Source organism: Centrocercus urophasianus, unplaced genomic scaffold (genome assembly GCF_019232065.1).
Source record: "Centrocercus urophasianus isolate 14NV4802_14NV808 unplaced genomic scaffold, USGS_Curo_1.0 seq_26, whole genome shotgun sequence".
NCBI classification, from domain to species: Eukaryota; Metazoa; Chordata; class Aves; order Galliformes; family Phasianidae; genus Centrocercus; species Centrocercus urophasianus.
The window spans coordinates 8,790,821-8,808,357 of record NW_024884822.1 but is presented as its reverse complement, the minus strand read 5'-3'; the positions used below and the strand labels follow the sequence as shown (position 1 = coordinate 8,808,357).

The window sequence follows — 17,537 nt, the reverse complement described above, 5'->3', positions numbered from 1 at the left end:
AAATACACCTGACAAATCAGAGTGATAGCTGAAATAAAATAAATATCAAGTGTTGTTATAGCTGATCCATAGTGTTTAAAGCAGAAAGGGCATAACAGTGATTTGTGAGGGCGGAATGCAGCACGGCGCACTGGCAGCACGTGCAGGTTGACATCCATCCATCCATCCCCTCGTGATCCCACTTCACCTGCAGGCTGTGGTGGCAGGCAGCCATGTCCCCATCCTCCAGGTCTCTCTGGGGAGCTGACGTTCACCTTCAGACACTGCTCCCAGCTCCTTCTGGAGAGCCCCAGTGCTGCTAAGTGATAGATTAATTATTTGCGGGGAGTGAGAGCACGAAGGCAGCCAGAAGCTTCAAATCTGTCTCTGGTACCAGGGCCATTTGTTTTGTCACTTCATCGGCTTTATTTATTTATTTATCTTACAGCTCTCCTTGTGATTAAAACTGTTGAAACAGCTGTTATCTGGTAGCTGCTCTCGCCTGGCTATTTGCTGATGTCAGTCAGTGGATGTGGAGCTGCAGCATCAGTTGGAGCCTGAGGAGAGGCAGCCACGTCCTGGCTGCCCCCACACCCTGAAGGAGCTGCCCGTGTTGTGCAGCACCCCCCATTGCACAAGAGGTGGATCTGGGCACTGCAGCAATGGAGCCACAGACCCCACTGTCAAAAGCCAATGAATGCTGAAATTAAGAGACTGTTGGAAAGTTGACCAAAATGAGGATTTGTGTTTAAAAAGCAGAAACAGAGCGCATTCATCATCTAACAGGAAGGCTGATGAGGATGAGATGAGCAAGGTATGTAGTTCAAGGCGGTTTGACCAGAACAGGAAACTTGCTGGGGCAAAAGAATGGGTTTTGAATGAGGTGGTCTCAGTCCCCGTGTACAGGAACCAGATGTCCTCTGGCACCAACGTGAGTGCTGAGCAGAAGGGGCAGGGCAGGTGGGTGGAGGACAGCACAGGCAGTTGGACATCTAGGATGGCATTTATGTCCAAAGTCTGGGATGGAGAAGCCTTATCTTTGTGGAGGTGGAAAAGGGAATAGAAAGCCCCTCAGGCTGAGAAAAAGCTTAGGAACAGGTTTCAGGGCTTGGAGGCTCACAGCCTATTATCAGATGAAGGGGACTGTAACCACTGATGTCGCTACTCCTTTTGCTGTCAAAGCAAAGAAGCATTGTGCAAGTCTTCAGCAATCACATTCAGCACCACAGGGCTGAGAGAACCAGCTCAGGGCTGCTGAATCCACAGAGCTGAAGAACTCAGCTTAGATTAAGACACGTTCAAAGAAAAAAAAAGAAAAAAAAAAAAAGTAGTGAGAAGGAAGAGATCAGTTCAACCCAGTCCTGCAACAGCCACTGAACTGCTAACCACTCCATCTGGGTAATGGAACAGAGGGAGGGTTTGCAAATCCAGCCTGAGCTGCCTAATTCCTCAGCCAGAAAGCACCACTTTTAGGCGATGAACAGTGACAAAATGAACAGAGCAATTCACTGGTGTTGGGTTGTATTATCTGCAAGCTTTGGCATTTTTCAGCTGAATGGTTGCCACTTCTTCCTTCCCAGCCCACTGCTGCTATTATTTTTACAACATGACTGTTGAGGAGTGTATAATTCATAACATACCTATCACAGAGAGATTCCTTTTTAAACGCTTAGGGAGATGGAGGGCTACAAACCCTGGGAAATCAACTATGCCTAATATATTATGTAGAAGTTCTGTAATCATTATTGAACTAAAGTGCATTGAGTAAGTGGATAAAATCAGTCCCACCGTAGCATAAGTCTCCAGAGAGCACAGATAAAAATGCCTGGTACTTAAGTAGAAAAAGGTAACAAAATATTTCTAGTCCCAGCAACTGCATTTTCCCCTCTATATAAATAGGGAACCCTCAGGAGAAGGCAATGATGCAGCAGAGGTTGAAGGCAAAGTTAATGGTGGCGCGGTGGGGGAGCGAGGCAGTGCCTGGGGCAGGCTGATGATGAGTAACGTGCTGTGGAAATGGGGCCGAAGGCAGAGCCTCACTAGCAAGGAGGCAGAGGGGTGCAGGCAGGCCCCCCATACAGTGCTATGGGGTGGGGGGGTCTGGAAGGGCACAGAGAAAGGTCACAGCCCTACAGCCTCTAGATGAGCCTGGTACAACATTTGAACTCCTCTTTCCTCTAAACACTGCAGAGAAGTGAACGTTTTACCAAGGATTCACCTTGAGGCTTGCTTTCTAGAGCTTGTTGTGGCTCCTGCACAGTGACAGTTTCCCACTCCAACACAAATGTACGTCTGCAGATTTGTTCCTACTGAGCTGAGCTGTTACCTTTCTGCAAACCCTCCTCACTACTAAACTTATTCTGTGGGATAATCTGTGCCCATTCAGAGCACTCCCACGTGTAGCCAAACAGAACCGGTCCTTGCCCCCCTCATTCATGTGGTCAAGAGCTGTCAGATTGCAATGAGTTACCCCAGCATGGTACCAGCTGCAATCTCACTGAAACCCTTGGAGGGTCTGGCTTACCAAGTCAGGCAAAGCTTGCTGTGAATAAACTGGGGGAGAATTAGAGTTTCATATACTTTATCCTTCTGCAACAAAGGAGGAAACAAAGAATTTCACTCTCCTCACCTTACAGGATGTATATGACAGAGCTTGCTCTTTATTTCAAGAAAGGCTTAAGTGATCTTTTAGATTATTTTCTTTTCCTGAGATCTTCAGACATGCATTCAGATGGATGATAAAGTTGAGGTCATAAATTGAAAATAATAGCAAGGAAAAATATGTCAGAGCATTTTATTTGCTGCTCCTGGTGTAGGCCTACACAAAAAAAGCCACCTAGAACTGCAACCCCCACTGTTAGGTTGCGATCTGGATAGTCATCCGCATTCAAGTCCTGAAATGACTATATTACAGTTTTCTAAGATGTGTGCTCTTTCACATGACCTGCCAATCATGTTGGAGCAGTGCCATAAGCTCTGGACTAGCTGTATCCTCAAGGGCACCTAGGAGAGGAAAACAGAGGAGAGCTGTGGGGTTGGAACTATTACTTATTTATCTAAAGTATTGACCTGACCTCCCCTACTGAAATACCAGCATTAGCTGCTCGGGAAGAGGGATGCCAGAGCAGATCCTTCTGGGAAATAGGGGAAGCAGAGGTGTCAAACGAAGCCCAAGTCAGGCAATATCCCATTGAGATAAAAGGAGATGGTGAGGGGGGTGAGGGACACAACACAGGCAATGTGTTGTGGCAATGACTCAAGAGTGGGTGGGCAAGGAGGCTGCAACCAAAAGGACCAGATATCTTGCTGAAGCTGTCTGACAGACTATGTAACAGCCTGGCTGAGATGCACCCATAGTGTGTGGGATGAACTTTGAATGTTCATGATTAGGCTTTGTACATATTTACCATAACGTTAATGAATTATGTTTGTAAAAGGAGGAAGAAGCAAGTAGAAAGTGTTGCTTAATGTCATAATGAATGGAACTGAATAAGGAAAGGGGCATGGCTCTGAGATGACGAGATGGATGGTCCTCTGGAGTGCCCAGTCTGGTGTCTGAGGGAAATTCTTTACAGAGAAAAAGGTGAGGTACTGGAACAGCTGCCCACAGAGGCTATGGATGCCCATCCCTGGAGGTGTTCAAGGCCAGATTGGATGGGGCCTTGGGCAGCCTGGTCTGGTATTAAAGGTGAAGATTGGTGGCCCTGCCTGTGGCAGGGGGGTTGGAGATTCATGATCCTTGAGGTCCCTTCCAACCCTGTGATTCTGTGTCTGAAGTGGCACCAAGCCCAAGTGAGGAAAACAGAGAGTGAAATGGAATTGGGGAAAAAAAAAAAAAAAAAAAAGAAGGGGATTCTTCAAGACAAGGAAGGCATTTCTCCTGGAATCAACACTGAAGAATTTGTCTTGTTTAGCCACCAGCCAATCAGATTGATAGTGGCAGCATTTGTATTTTGTGTCTCCAAACTGAAGGCCTAACACAGGAGAACAGAAAAGTACATTGATGGCGAATGATGAATGCATATAACATTTGCCATATAGCAGAGGAACAGTGACAACATCCCTAAAAAGAAAAAAAAAAAAAAAAGAGGTGATGATGAGTGTAAATAAACAAAATATTAAGATGAAGTGGATGCTTTTCTGAAAAAGCCTGGACAACATGGACTTAGATAAAACATTTCTAGAACTACTGTCCCATAAAACAGGAGGGATCCAAGCTGAGATGGGAGCCAGGGACTCTGATAGATCTCCAACCAATTAGTTAGTTAGTTAGTACAGCAGCCTGGTTTGAACACGTATAAGAGGATGGGTGAACAAAAGGTGTAAAGCAGGAAGGAACAGGGGAATAAAAATCAAGCGCATAACATAAAATAGGTCTTCAGCTAACCTATGAAATAGCAGAAGATCCATGGACTGTGATGCTAAGCAGGCTTATGTGAATGATTATGTGAGGCAGCTGTGGCATAAGCCTGTAGATATGGAGAAGGGCTCCAAAGGGAGTAAATAGAAACACAGACAAGGCCAGGAAGCTAACAGTGAGGGTAGCTTGTTTCACTGAGGTTTCTTTAAACAAAGAAAATTAGAGGCATACCCATACGAAAACACAGCCAACTCCATTGCCAGACAAACTCTCATTGGATCCAAAAGGCTGAAGCAAAACTCTGGTTCATTACATAATCCACAAAGAGGTTTCCTGATATTATATCCTGAATTTCTTAGACTGCTTTTTATCTACATGTGACCCGAGTTATTTCCGGTGAGCAGAGAACCTCGGGCTGCAGTGAGAGCTGCCAGAATCTACACCATGTCAAAAGGTGCATAGAAGAATTATCCCAGACAGAAGAAGCAGATTCCTCATGAAGACAAAATAAGCATGGGGTCAACAGTTCTATTTTCCTCTAGCAACTACATGGATGTATCTGTTAGAGCCAGCCAACAATTCACATTGCAAGAAGCAACATTCAGCCGCTTGTATTTGCAGCAAATTTTAATTTTCTAAGTGCAATGCTATATTGGGATGGAAAATACCACAATAATATTGGGGCAGCAAAGTCTTCAGCTACAGCAAGTGACAACAAGCCCAAATGCAGCAGCCACAGATGCAGAAATGAAAGAACAGAGATGCTTACCTTTGGAAGACCTCAGGTATGCAGGGACCTCCAACAAACAGTAAAAGATACCTTCATCCCTACTACCAACCCTTAAATGAGGTCTGGGAAGGGGTGGATCCTGGCTCCACCCTTTCCAATCACTCAGGAGCATTGCATGCACCTGAGCTCCCCTGGGCTGGCCCTGCCTTCCCACCAGGTGCTTCATCACTGCTTCAGGCTGTGACTCAGCAATTCTGCTACACTAAGTAAATTTTATTTTAATGCAAACCGAAATCTCAAGTTCCTATTTCTACCAAAGAATGCTCAGAGCTTTGCACTGGGCATGGCATATAAAGGTTTTCAGTTTTCCCCAGTCTTCTGTACTACAGCTACTTGAGGACCAGTTGGGTGCCACTGTGTCAATCATCCTCATCCCAGAAGTAAAATCCTTTATCGTCCCCTCCAACTAGAGAAGTCCAAAATCAGATCAAACATGGTAGATAATGGATAATGGATATGGATATTTAGTAACGGCAGTAGAACAGAAACATTTTACAGGAGGGTCCGCCATGGTCAAGCAGCTACTTACAGCTCAGCATGCTTTGATGCAGTTCTGGCAGCTGTCCATGTGTGTAACTGAAGACCTGGTTCAGAGTGCATAATGGCAATGGATGTGTTGCCATTGACTCAACTCAAACCGAGATGAAAACGTATCTTCCTGCAGTGAATCCAATATGCCTTTTTTTGTATTTCATGATGACTGTGTTTAGATGGCCAGCTCTCTGCTGTTGGGTACATAAAGCTAGATATGCTCCTGAAATTCACCAGAAATACAGGTGAGCTCTTCAAGCAATCAACAGAGTAAATTGTAGAAATAATAAGAATAACGTTATGATGGTGAACAGACAGCACTGTGAGTGAGGATCCTTTGAAATCCACTAGCAACAGAATAAGAGGAGTTTCAGTGCACGAGAATTTGCAGTATTTCATTGTGTAATTCCACAAAGTTCTGCTTCTCCTTAATTTCAGAAAGACAACTCAGCAGCCTCTGGCTTCTACATTTTAGTTTTTCTCATCTACTAGCCAGAAAAAGAAACACACAACTAGGAGCTGTATTCACAGACAGGAAGTAACTTTAATTAAATATTGTGAAAGTTGAAAAGTTTTTACAGCTTGAGTTTCTGCAAAAAAATTATAACAATCTCTACAGTAGTTAGTTTCTCTAACAATAGAACTGTACAGTGTGTGTGTCTATTCAAAAAGATTTAGATAAGAAGGTGAAAGGTTAGTAGTTTCAGAGATGACTTCATTTTAGCTGCATTCTAGTACAACTGTGAGGAAATAGGCATACTTGATGCAATCCAGTCATTGTGAAGCTTCACCTTTTTAAAATTGAAATCTGGACGTTTCCACTTAAAGCCATATTCTGTAAACAGCTGCATCTTTTACTTTGTAAAAGATAAGGGTGGTGCAGGGGGTGGGGTTTAAGAAGTCCCATTGAACAGACCACTACAAATAGCTGCAACAGAACGAAACGATGCACGTTGTCAGAGGATCTTTGGACACTGGCGTAGAAGACTACAAACACAGGTGGCCAACACTGGTGTCAAAATCGCTATGACTTTGAGTGGAGCCCTACAAGAGTAATTGATGGTGTCACTGGACAAAATATGGCTTTAAATTTGATTACATTGTCGTGCTGTTGCTTACTATGTGAATTAGAATAACCGCTTGGAATACAGAGAAGCAATAACTGATGTCTCTCACATTTTCCAGTTTTTTCTCCTTTTATTTTCTCACCATGAAAAAAAAAAGTTCCTGCTTTCTTCCCTTCCCCTAAATGATCACACTGTGACATTCTAGTGAAAACCATTGCAAAATTCATACAGGAAGCATGCACAGTTGCAGCATCGTTGTAAATGATTTCTTGCTCGACTAGAAAAAAGTTATATTGTTTTAAGGTAACAAAACAGTTCTTTTGTGCTTTTCAATTCCTTTTTTTTTTTTTTTTCTTAGAATGTTAGTGATGATTGACAGTTCTGGTGCACAGTACAATGTACAAGTGAAATGAATATGATTTGCATTGTTAAGGCATCCAATCTGCTGGTTTATATTTACGTGAAAGACAGAGAAATATACAAGCAGACTTAAGAAAGAAAGTATTTTCATTGAGTTCTATGAAGTTTCTCCCCATATTTAATGCACAAAAATGCGTCACTCCAAAGAGGAGAAATCCCATGCATATTAATAGAGTAAAACAGCATTAGTTTTTGTTAAGCCTCAAAAGCAAAGGATACATTTTTTTAAAATCTACATAACTAAATGCTACAAGAATAATATGCTACTTTTTGCCATATATTGGAAAAAACTTCTTAACTTACAAATAATACAAAAATAGACAATGGCTTTTGGGTGGAAAGTAAAAAAAAATGGAAGCATGGTTTTAAACAATACTAAAAAAAAAACCCAACCCTATAAATGAAATGCTTTAAAACCACATTTAAACAGCTAATACAACGGTGAATGACCAAACAAATCACTTTTCACATAGCAAACATACACAATAAAATAAACTGGAGTAGGGGGGGAAAAAGCAATGTACAAATTCCCAAGATAAATACATTATTTATATGGATATTTTACAAAATCCCCCGTAAAACAAATGAACAACAACAACAAAAAAAAAACAGAAACAAAAAGCTTTTTTTTTCTTTAATTAATTTCGCAAGTATGTGCAAGCTAAAGGTAGTGAGCTCTTTTTGCAAAATATGCAGTAAAATTCTTTATTGTGATATTGAAAAACTGTCTTAAGACATTAAAATGTATAAATAGAACAACAACTTTGGCAAAAAATCACAAAAAATCTACAGTATTTATAACTACATACAAAACACAACAGCAAAGAAAAAATATCAGGTAATGCATTTTCAGAGCTTTGCTGCCTCTTTGACCAATCGTTTTTAAGAACTTCCCAGATGACGATAGCAAAACTTTTGTAAAACAGAAGCGATGGTTCTGATCTGAAACCTCCCCACCAGCCCCACCGCCCGCCCCGAACTCCTGTTTCCATTTTACTGTTGAGAAGCAGTTACCTGTGGCTTTATATATTATGATACAAACGGAGAGGGTCGACTGATACAGGAACAATCCTAGCGCGAGGCTGGCAACAGTGTGTGCTTTTAGATCGTGAGGACGGAGGACCGCAGAGGAGCCTTTTCTCATTCTGCCCCATAGAAGATAAAGGGGGACCATGAGATGCCCACTGCGTGATGGCTGTGGTTTGTGTCTTGGGATGGCTGTGCAAAAGGTGAATGGCGTTTTGTGCACAGCCCAGGTGACACTGGACATCAGGAAGGCCACCCATGGGGAAAGAGTTGGATATATAAGCTAACGAGAGCCATGCTAATCTAATGCTGCAGTTTTAGCAGTATATCTGGAGGCACTGGATTTTGAGTTCAAGAGGAAACGTGTTTGTTACTTGCATTCTAAGCTTTAACCAACTTTTCTTGTCGCACTATTTACACGATTATTTAGCCTGATATTAAAGACAGAGATTCCAAATCCCACCCCCCATCCCGCTCTCACCATCCAAAAATATCCACTTTCTGGGGAGTGATATCCATTTAATGAGAACATTAAAAATGTATCACATTAGCAAATCACCACTGGATAAGCAACCTGTATGAGCCGACCCTTAATTAAATGGCCATAATTCTTCTACGAAAAACTAACTGGCACTTCTATTCTGTCCCATACAGACTTGTATGCAAATGACACCACTTCATTTTCTTTACACAGCTTAAAAAAAAATTCATAAATTAAAAACGTGGAGTTCCATCTCTAGTGTCCCTTGCGTAATTGTATGATTTATAAAAGACAAACGATGTTGAGTTAAATCAAACCTTAAAAAAACACACACACAAAAAAAAGGGAAAAAAAAAAAGCAAGCCCCCAACCCCCCACACAAAAAAACCACCACCACCACCAACAAAAAAAAAAAAACAACAAAAGAAAGAAAAAACAACAAAAGAAAAGTGGATTTTTTTAATCAACGTACAATAAATATATCTCCCAGTTATTTGGGATGGACAACTTGAATCAACACCTTGCAATTGCAGATAGTTAATTTCAGTGTTTGCAAGGATGGTGATTTTTTTTATTTTTTATTTTTGTTTAAAAATCCGCAGTTATTGTAAGATTCTTCTTTATTTCTTTTTTTTTTATTATTATTATTTTTAAAAAGGCCTGAGTAAAAAGTTCCGCTCTGGGACTTGTATCAGATTCTCTCTGAAGCAGAATTCAACCTCTTCATTAATAAAATTCTTCAAGGCAATTCTTTCACATGGGGGGAACAATCATGCCAGATATAGCTGTTGTAAGGAAAGGGTTGGGGAAGAGAGGAGAGAGAGAAAAAGAGGAAAACGAGTTACTGTTGTGCATTGTAATGCAACCTTTAAACATTTACTAGCAACATATTTTGGCTGGAAAACATAAATTGCGAGAGACTGCTGAAATTAGTGATTTTCTTGCAGAGTAAATGCACTTCGCCCAGTATAAGAATCAGGCCCCAACTTACTCTTTTATTTTAGTTTCAAAATCTCAAAGTGTTCAACAGGTTCAAACCTGCCTCAGCCATTGCCATATTTTCTACTGCATGTTTTGCTCCACACATGAGCAAATGGCTGAAGTCCATAGGCAGCCAGCGTCAGCGATCTGGCAGTGCATTTGTTGCATTAGGCAGAGTAACAGCGGTTCATTTTCCTATGCCAGCTTTCTCTCACATGTTCAGTATTCAACATGGAGCATTATGAATGCATTTCCAGGTGCTCAGAAGTGACTTAAACTCTAAAAGTCTAAATTTGAAGTAGAAATTATGTTAAATGCCCTTAACTAAGTCATGGTTCATTACACTTGTAGATTTCACCAACTACACTGAGTAACATGTTAACTTTAACCTGCATCCTTTATTATGCTTTCTAACCTTCGTTCCTATGGAACCACCACCTCTCTAGAGATGTTTCTCAGAAGTCAACACCTACAGCCTTCCACCTCGCCTGACCTCCAGGTTGGTCTCTGTTTATCAGGCAGGGATCAGACACAGCAAGCGTCCGAGCGACATACTGTGAGCACGCGCATCATTACAGGTGGTGGTTGTGTAAGTTTCTGATGAAAGCTGTGACAACAACACATCCTTAAAACACCAGTTGTATGGTTATTTGCAGAAAGGTAGAAAACAGATTTGCCTTCAGGTTGGCGGCACTTCACGGGCACATTATTTAAATGCTAGAACTGCCTGCCATCTCCGACATCTGGACATGTAATTTCTTAAGGAAGAAATCAACCCTGTGACTGGTGCTGATTCATTGTGCTTTAATTACAGCTGCAATTATTTGATAAGAACAGAGCCAAAGTAAAAGACTCACAGATTTGGGGTTGGAGGGGGAGAGGAGGGAAATGTTTTCTCCACAAACACCACCATATGTGCAAGAATTACAAGTCTAATCAGCAAGGGGAGAACAGCTCGAGTAAACTGCACTGATTAAATGAAATAAAATGAGAGGAGAAGGCGAGAATGCAAAACACATCCACATGTTCGCAGGAGGCCGTCCTCAGAGGTGGCATGTTGCAATTGTTCAGCAGCATTTTGATTCCTAGAATTTATCATTCAGCCACAAGTTATGTGGAATCACTACAGTGATGGTTATCACTCCACATAAGGGCTCTGCAAGGTGCTGGGAAAAAAGGATTAAAGGGATAGAGAGGTGAGTTACATTGCTCGTGCCCTACAAGAAGACACTCAAGTAATCAGAAGAGGACACTGCTGTGTCTTAAATATTCCTTGCTGAGGCATTTCCTGACACGGGTTTTTTTGATTCTACCAGGGAATAATCTGTGGATGCACTTCCATGTTATCTCCACTGCTATGCTGTCTCCTTCATCTTAAATCACAGGATGAACTTGATAGACTTTTGTTTAAAGATTCCTTGCCTAAGGGTTTTATTTCAAGAGTATCTCAAATAATAAGCCCTGAGTGCCCACAAGTGGGCTTTACTCTTGGTACAGGTGAATAAAAATGAAGCAAAAGCAAGTCAAAAGCAATGCCCTTTTTGTGATACTCAGTTGCTCCCCACTCTGCTCTTGGGGTCATTACACTTAAGGGCTGGGGTACGAACATGGAACACGATCCATGGACATCCACAGCAGCCGTAAAGCGCCATGATGGGTACAGTCTGATTACAGACTGTAATTCTGCTTGTGGCAGCCATGTGAAGTGATCACTCACAGCTGAAGGTATTTCTTGTACGAATATATGACAGATTGACATGGGCATGGATCTGAAAATCAGACTTTGGTCCCAGTTCTCCTTCCAGCTCATTGTATTACATCAAGCATTTTGATCTGCTTCTGTTTCTTACATGGGAAAAATTTTTATCCATACTAGTAAAGCACTTGGAGATTTTTGGATGTGGGAAGTTGGAGAGCTTGCACACCGCAGATGTATATCACAACACAGAGAAGAGCTATGCTGAGAGCAATACTCCCTCCTTTGTTGTTCAGATAAGCTATGAGCTAAGCAGATGGGAATGGGTCAAGTCTTCCTGTGTGTGATTAGTGCAACTGAACTGAGTCAAATGGCTGATTAATTCCCTACTTCAGCATTTTGTCTTTTTCATATCTCTAAATGTAAAACTTCAGAAAGTGTCAAAATATAATAAATAAATAATCTGAAGCTAAAAGATTCCTTAACCCAAATCAATTTTACCAAGTAGTGGTCAAGAATTGCCTTTCTCTTGGGACAGCATGGCTGTCATCACTGTGCAGGATCCCAGATTAAGGTGACATAACTGTAACTCCTGCCTTCATGATGTTTCCCTATAGTTACATATTAGCCATGCACCTCTTGCCATTGGAAGGAAACTGTACAGATGCAGATCTTTGTTCATTTTATCAAAGCATTATTGCCTTTGAAGAGCACTAAAATTCTGAATTAAATTACAAGGCAAATGACAAAATGAGCTCTTTTCTACCTAAAAGCCTTGATATTTCCATTCTTTCCAAGTCTTCATTTATATCACTCGACTTTCATTTCATAAGTGCTACATCTAGTCATGTAAATTCTCTCAGCTGTAGCATGTTATTGATCCTGAAAACAGAGATAGCAGTGGGAAACAGTGTAGGTATGAGATCGCACCTCCAAGAAGAGAGGGCAAAAAAACAGAAAAACTCCCACCAATGGGCATTATTTCTTTTATCATGTACTAATTTGCATTTGCTGCTAGCAATTTACAGAAATAGCGTATTTTGAGTTTTACAAAATTGCATGGCAAAGAGAACAACAGATAAGCCTAGCTGTTGTTTTAGTGAGTTCTACAGATATCTAAGCTACATACGGAAAACTAGATTGCTTTCTGATGTATCCAGAAGCCCAAGAGAGATAAGACAGCCTCCTTATACAAGATTGTTTATTTAAGCAATAAGGCACAACAGGCAGTGCATTTCTGAGCGATTATTACAAGCCTCGGGTGGTATCAGAAGGCATGGGGCTAAAGGCTGCGCATCTTTAACTCACCAAGAAGTTCAGTGATGACCCTTAAAATGAATCTCTTGGTGGCTCATTCCTATTATGAAAACAGAATTGCTAAATAAAAATTAGGGGGAACACTCAGATCTGTGTGGTTTCTGGGCATTACAGATCTGGATGTGACATAATGAGGAGACAATCAGCAAGCCCCAGTTGCATCCAGCACTCAGCTTGTTCCATAATTGCTTTCCATAACCCATTAGGCAGAACCTGGGAATTCTGTGTCCCGTGAAAGGAAAAACAAGAGAAAAATCTTCCCTTATTACTTGCTTTTTCACTTCAACCTCACACACACTGGGACAAGGTGAAGAGATGATAAAAACATTGGAGTGTTCTGGCAGATTACAATTAGTTCCTTTTAATTTTCTTTTAATTCAGTCAAAACACTTTTAGCTGCTTTAGCCTTTAACATTTGTAGCATGTCAGCATCACCAGATCTTTAAAACGTAGGAAAAATGATATTCTAAGCAACACAGCACATCCAAAAACTCCGTTGTGTTTTATTCTTGATGCAGTCTGTATTTACAGCACTGCTTACAGAAGGCACCCAACAGCTGCATATACATTCCTATTATTTTCACACTTTCTGTGTGCACGTGTAAATGTGCAAGGATTCATTCCCCCAAATCACCAGCATAAATTGCACTGAGGACAATGCTTCCCTTCAGTCATGGTGGATCACAGCTTTTATGAATGAACTCCTTGCACTCTGCCTGTATGTAGACTTTTCGGCTATAATGGAACTATCAGCATTATGTTTGCAAGCCCAGCATCTCTCCATCCAGAGGATGTAAAGTGACATGGGGTCTGTGGAGCTATCCTTTCTCATCCTTCTGAACATAGCCCTAAAATGATGGATTCTGTCCCCCACTTTGTGCTCTTTAGTAATTTGCACAAGCACATGGAAAGGAAAACAGACCTCAAGTCTGGGAGAAGCACACACATACCGCAAAATCTTTTCCATCTCTGGCACAGTTGGAGGCAGCTGGTTAAGAAAACTCCTTAGTCTAAGTGAGCATGAAAACATCTCTCTCGGCACACTAGTGCAGAGTGAGGTAATTATGCAGACAGATTTAGGCAGTGTTGTAAAATAGGCTGAATCTAACACTGAAACGGGTGGTGCTGGTTTTGAGCATCTTCAGTTTGACAACCTTCTGTCTGCCACCCCTCAGCTTGTGTCAGCTCTTCAAAAGGAATTTAGGTGCTGATGCTCGAATACTTTGTAAGGAGAGGGTGCAGAAAAGCAGCAGCCCCTTCCTACCAAAATTTGATGAGGCCCTGCATCATTTGTGGAATTAATTGGCACAGAAGTGCATTAATCAGTGCTAATATATGCCCTGATATGAGTTAAACTGGCAAATTCAGTTTGTAATGTGTCTTCTATGTATGAAAGGCAGAGGTTGGTGCCAAGCTCTGTAACGGTCTATTTGCTCCCAGTAGGATCTCTGCACAAGTGTACTATGACAAAGGAAAAAAAAGGAAGGGAAGATTGAGTGACGTACTTCAGGAGAAGGCCAGCCCCTGGAGAGACCCTGCAGTGCTGTACTTGCTAGAGTCCACAAAAGACTGGTCTGATAATGGACGACAACAGGGAATAAGAAAGGAAAGAAAGAAAAAGGATGGTATTAGTAAGCTGAAATATTACTCGTTCTTATCACAACAGCAGGTCTGTGCTTTAAAATACACAGCCTCACAATTCATCAGTATTAGATGGGTTAGAGATAGGGTGGTTGCCAAACACCTGCAAGGTACTAGGTGGGCTGTCGGAGGAGTAGTTACTCTTTATGGGAGGAAGCTTTAGGACAGAGGCCACCAGGGATCCCCCACTGTCTTCTCCCCTTCGAAACCTGAGTGTCGCTCAGCGCCTTGCAAGGCGTGGGCAACTTACAGTTCTGAGAGCAGCCATCTACACTCCAGAGCTGGTTTCACCTACCTTGCAGGCTATTGCCATTGGTGCTGGTGCAGGTGGGAGGAGGAGAAGTTTGCGGTCTCACGACAGGCGCAAAAGCACTCTTCTGTTTCACCGCTGAGACCATGTTGGCTGGTGAGAACGAGAAAATCCCAGATGAACTGCTACAGTTGGAGGGGAGGCTAGTGGAGGAGGCCATTGTTGGACTTGATGGCACAACTAGAGGAAAAAAAGACCCCCCCAGAAAGGCACACCTTAGGATTAGATAGTCAGCACTACTGCAAAACCAAAAGACTACTGCTTGTTGGATGGACTGGGTCTAATTTCAAGTGCCCAAGGCTTTTATACAGTTAGCGGTAGCTCATAGTGCGATTTGTCGCTGAAGGAAGCCCACCTTTGGCAACTGCTCAGGAGCAGTGATGCTAGTGCATTCGAGGACTCCTTTAATTTTCTGTCACTGCAATAATTATTCAGGTACTGGCATCACCCATTGCAGAATAAGGGAATGAGATGGAATCCATATCATGCAGGCAACACAGAGGTGAGCAGAGGGGTTACAGTACACATCTGGATTTGGAATTTTTAATGTGGAACAATCCAAATTTTAAATTGGATTCCAAAGCCAGCACTTTTGAGAACTTTTGCCTCCAGAAAGGCTACAGGGTGTCAGATAAACCTGCATGAGGGGAGAGACACCCTTAAAATCCTATTTTATTGTACGATGCAATACATGCCTTTCGTTCATGTACTTATCATTAAGATTTCAAGTGGTTTTTATTTTCATGCAAACAAAACAACTCCTTTTATTTTCAGACAGCACTGACACTTCCCATCTTAGTTCAAAAGAAGAAAAAAAAAGTAATATCCTGTGCTTTCATTCTTTGTCCTGTTTAGAAACTGCTTATATACATGAGAGGACTATGAAAAATTACGTATTATAGAGTAAAATTCATACCATCTGGGCTTTGAATTATTATTTTATTAGCATTTATGTAGATAAAAATCACCCCATTTAAGTTCTTATTCGAAAATCTGATATCATATTTGTTAACACTGAGGAAATCAATTAATGGAAATTAAATGTTCAAAGTTTCACTGCCTGACAGATACAATCTTAGTCTGAAGTCACTCTATGTCTGCAAGTACTTGCTAAGGGAGAGCAATCAAAGCACCTAAATTGAATTGCTACTATACAGCAATTAGTTTATTGATTTAATTAAGAATGCCACCTTTTAATTTTCAGGTCATGATTGAAGCATTTTCTGATTCAATGGATTAGGCATTAGCAGAATGACAGATCTACCAAGAAAACCTCCCAAAATATCACCAGAATAAAGAACCAGGGCTGAGAGGTGAAGTGCTATTCTAAAGAGGACTTTGTTCATAAATATGAAATTATACATTGCTTGAGTATTTTAAATGCATCACTGGCATTGCTTCCAAAAGAAGATGTCTCATCAATCATGTTATATTATGAATTCAGAGTGTGCAGATTCTATGACAGTAAATTCAACTTAATAAGTAAGTACAGCATACTTCAACAGTATTTGCTACATTATTATTAGAGTACAAAATAATAACCAGTTAGCAATTCTTAAATTTTAAGTAGTAGTTACATAGGTAAATATTTTCTTCTAAATTTGCAGCTGCTAAGAAGCCTCGAAGGTAATGTTTTCCCCTTTTAAATTTTGAAGCCTACCGATGGAAGTCAGAATAATTACTGCTGTTACAACACTAAACTTAAGATTTCATAGAATCCTAAAATCACAGAATGGCTTGGATTGGAAGGGACCTTTAAGATCATCTAGTTTCAACCCATCTGTTACACGCAGGGACAATTCCCACTAGACCAGGTTGCTCATAGAACCTTGCTATGTTCAGCACTGTTTCTCCTGTCCATGTGAGGGTCTCAGTTTATAAACAAGTTTATAAACATACTTATAGGACAAGACCTTCTGTCCCGATTCTGATTGTAGCTTTCTGCAGATGTCTGTAGGCAGGTCCCATTCATTTCATTTTCTCAAGTGAACAGAGACTACTGACTGAGCTGCGTTAGTTGTGGCAGAAAAGGTTCATAGGTGTTTATCAACCAAAGCACATATATATGTATATATGTGTATGTATATGTATATATATATATACATATATATATACAAAATTGTTCAACTAAACCTTGCACATTAACATACAAAGTCCTACACAGAAGTATTTCCAGAACCAGGACTGTAGACTGTAAGTGCTTTGCACCATGGGATGTATGATTTGTATGGCTTGAACCTTTGTGGCATTCTCTGTACAGACACTAAAATACAAACTCTAAGAACCATTGTCACATTTTACTGACTAATACTAAAGCCTCAGTGAAGTCAATATACTACCTAGTTACAAAGCAAATGGCATATAAGCAATCAAGATTAGACCCAATAGTAATTCATGGTGTCTGTAAAGGTTATGAGCATATTATTTGTTCAGAGGTCTTGGAAACATCATCATGCAGCTTACGGAAATGTCAGTCTGCCAGTATTACAGCAAACTTTTCTGCCCTTCATATCTTCCAGCTGGAAACACTATTTTTCCTGCAGCAAATATCTTTAGCCTCCTCCCATCCTCACTGTAACAAAGAGCATGTACTGATAATATTTGATGCACTCCAACAGAAATTAAGTCACTTATGTCATCCCTGCTTTCTGGAATTAGCGATACTGAGAACAGAATTTCTTATTTACAGATATACGGTAAGCTATGAAACTATCAGCACAAATCATGAGAGACATTATTCTTTTTCAGCTCTTATGAGATTCCAAAATAATAATAGCAGAATAAAGAAAAGCGTTGCTGGCAACACCAACGTCTTCCAAGTGCTTCCAAGGTCAGTGGCCTGGGGAGGGGAGAAAAGCCTAAGCTCTGCATCAAGTGCTCAGAATAGAAACTAAATACTGAGTATCACAGAAAAGTTACCATCTCTTTGTAATGAAAA

The 17,537-nt window shown here is 41.0% G+C and overlaps 1 protein-coding gene across 4 annotated transcripts in view; it reads right to left on the bottom strand.

Moving 5' to 3' along the window:
* Positions 1-9,256: 9,256 nt before the first annotated feature.
* Positions 9,257-17,537, bottom strand: part of EBF1 (EBF transcription factor 1) — a 260,149-nt gene continuing 251,868 nt past the window's right edge. For all 4 annotated transcript variants that reach the window (XM_042826615.1, XM_042826616.1, XM_042826617.1 and 1 more), the window contains exons 15-16: positions 14,585-14,779; positions 9,257-9,439 (exon numbers count right to left, since the gene is read on the bottom strand). In XM_042826615.1, the coding sequence (XP_042682549.1) occupies positions 9,408-9,439; positions 14,585-14,779 (227 nt within the window). In that variant the 3' untranslated portion in view covers positions 9,257-9,407. The remainder of the gene's footprint in view (positions 9,440-14,584; positions 14,780-17,537) is intronic.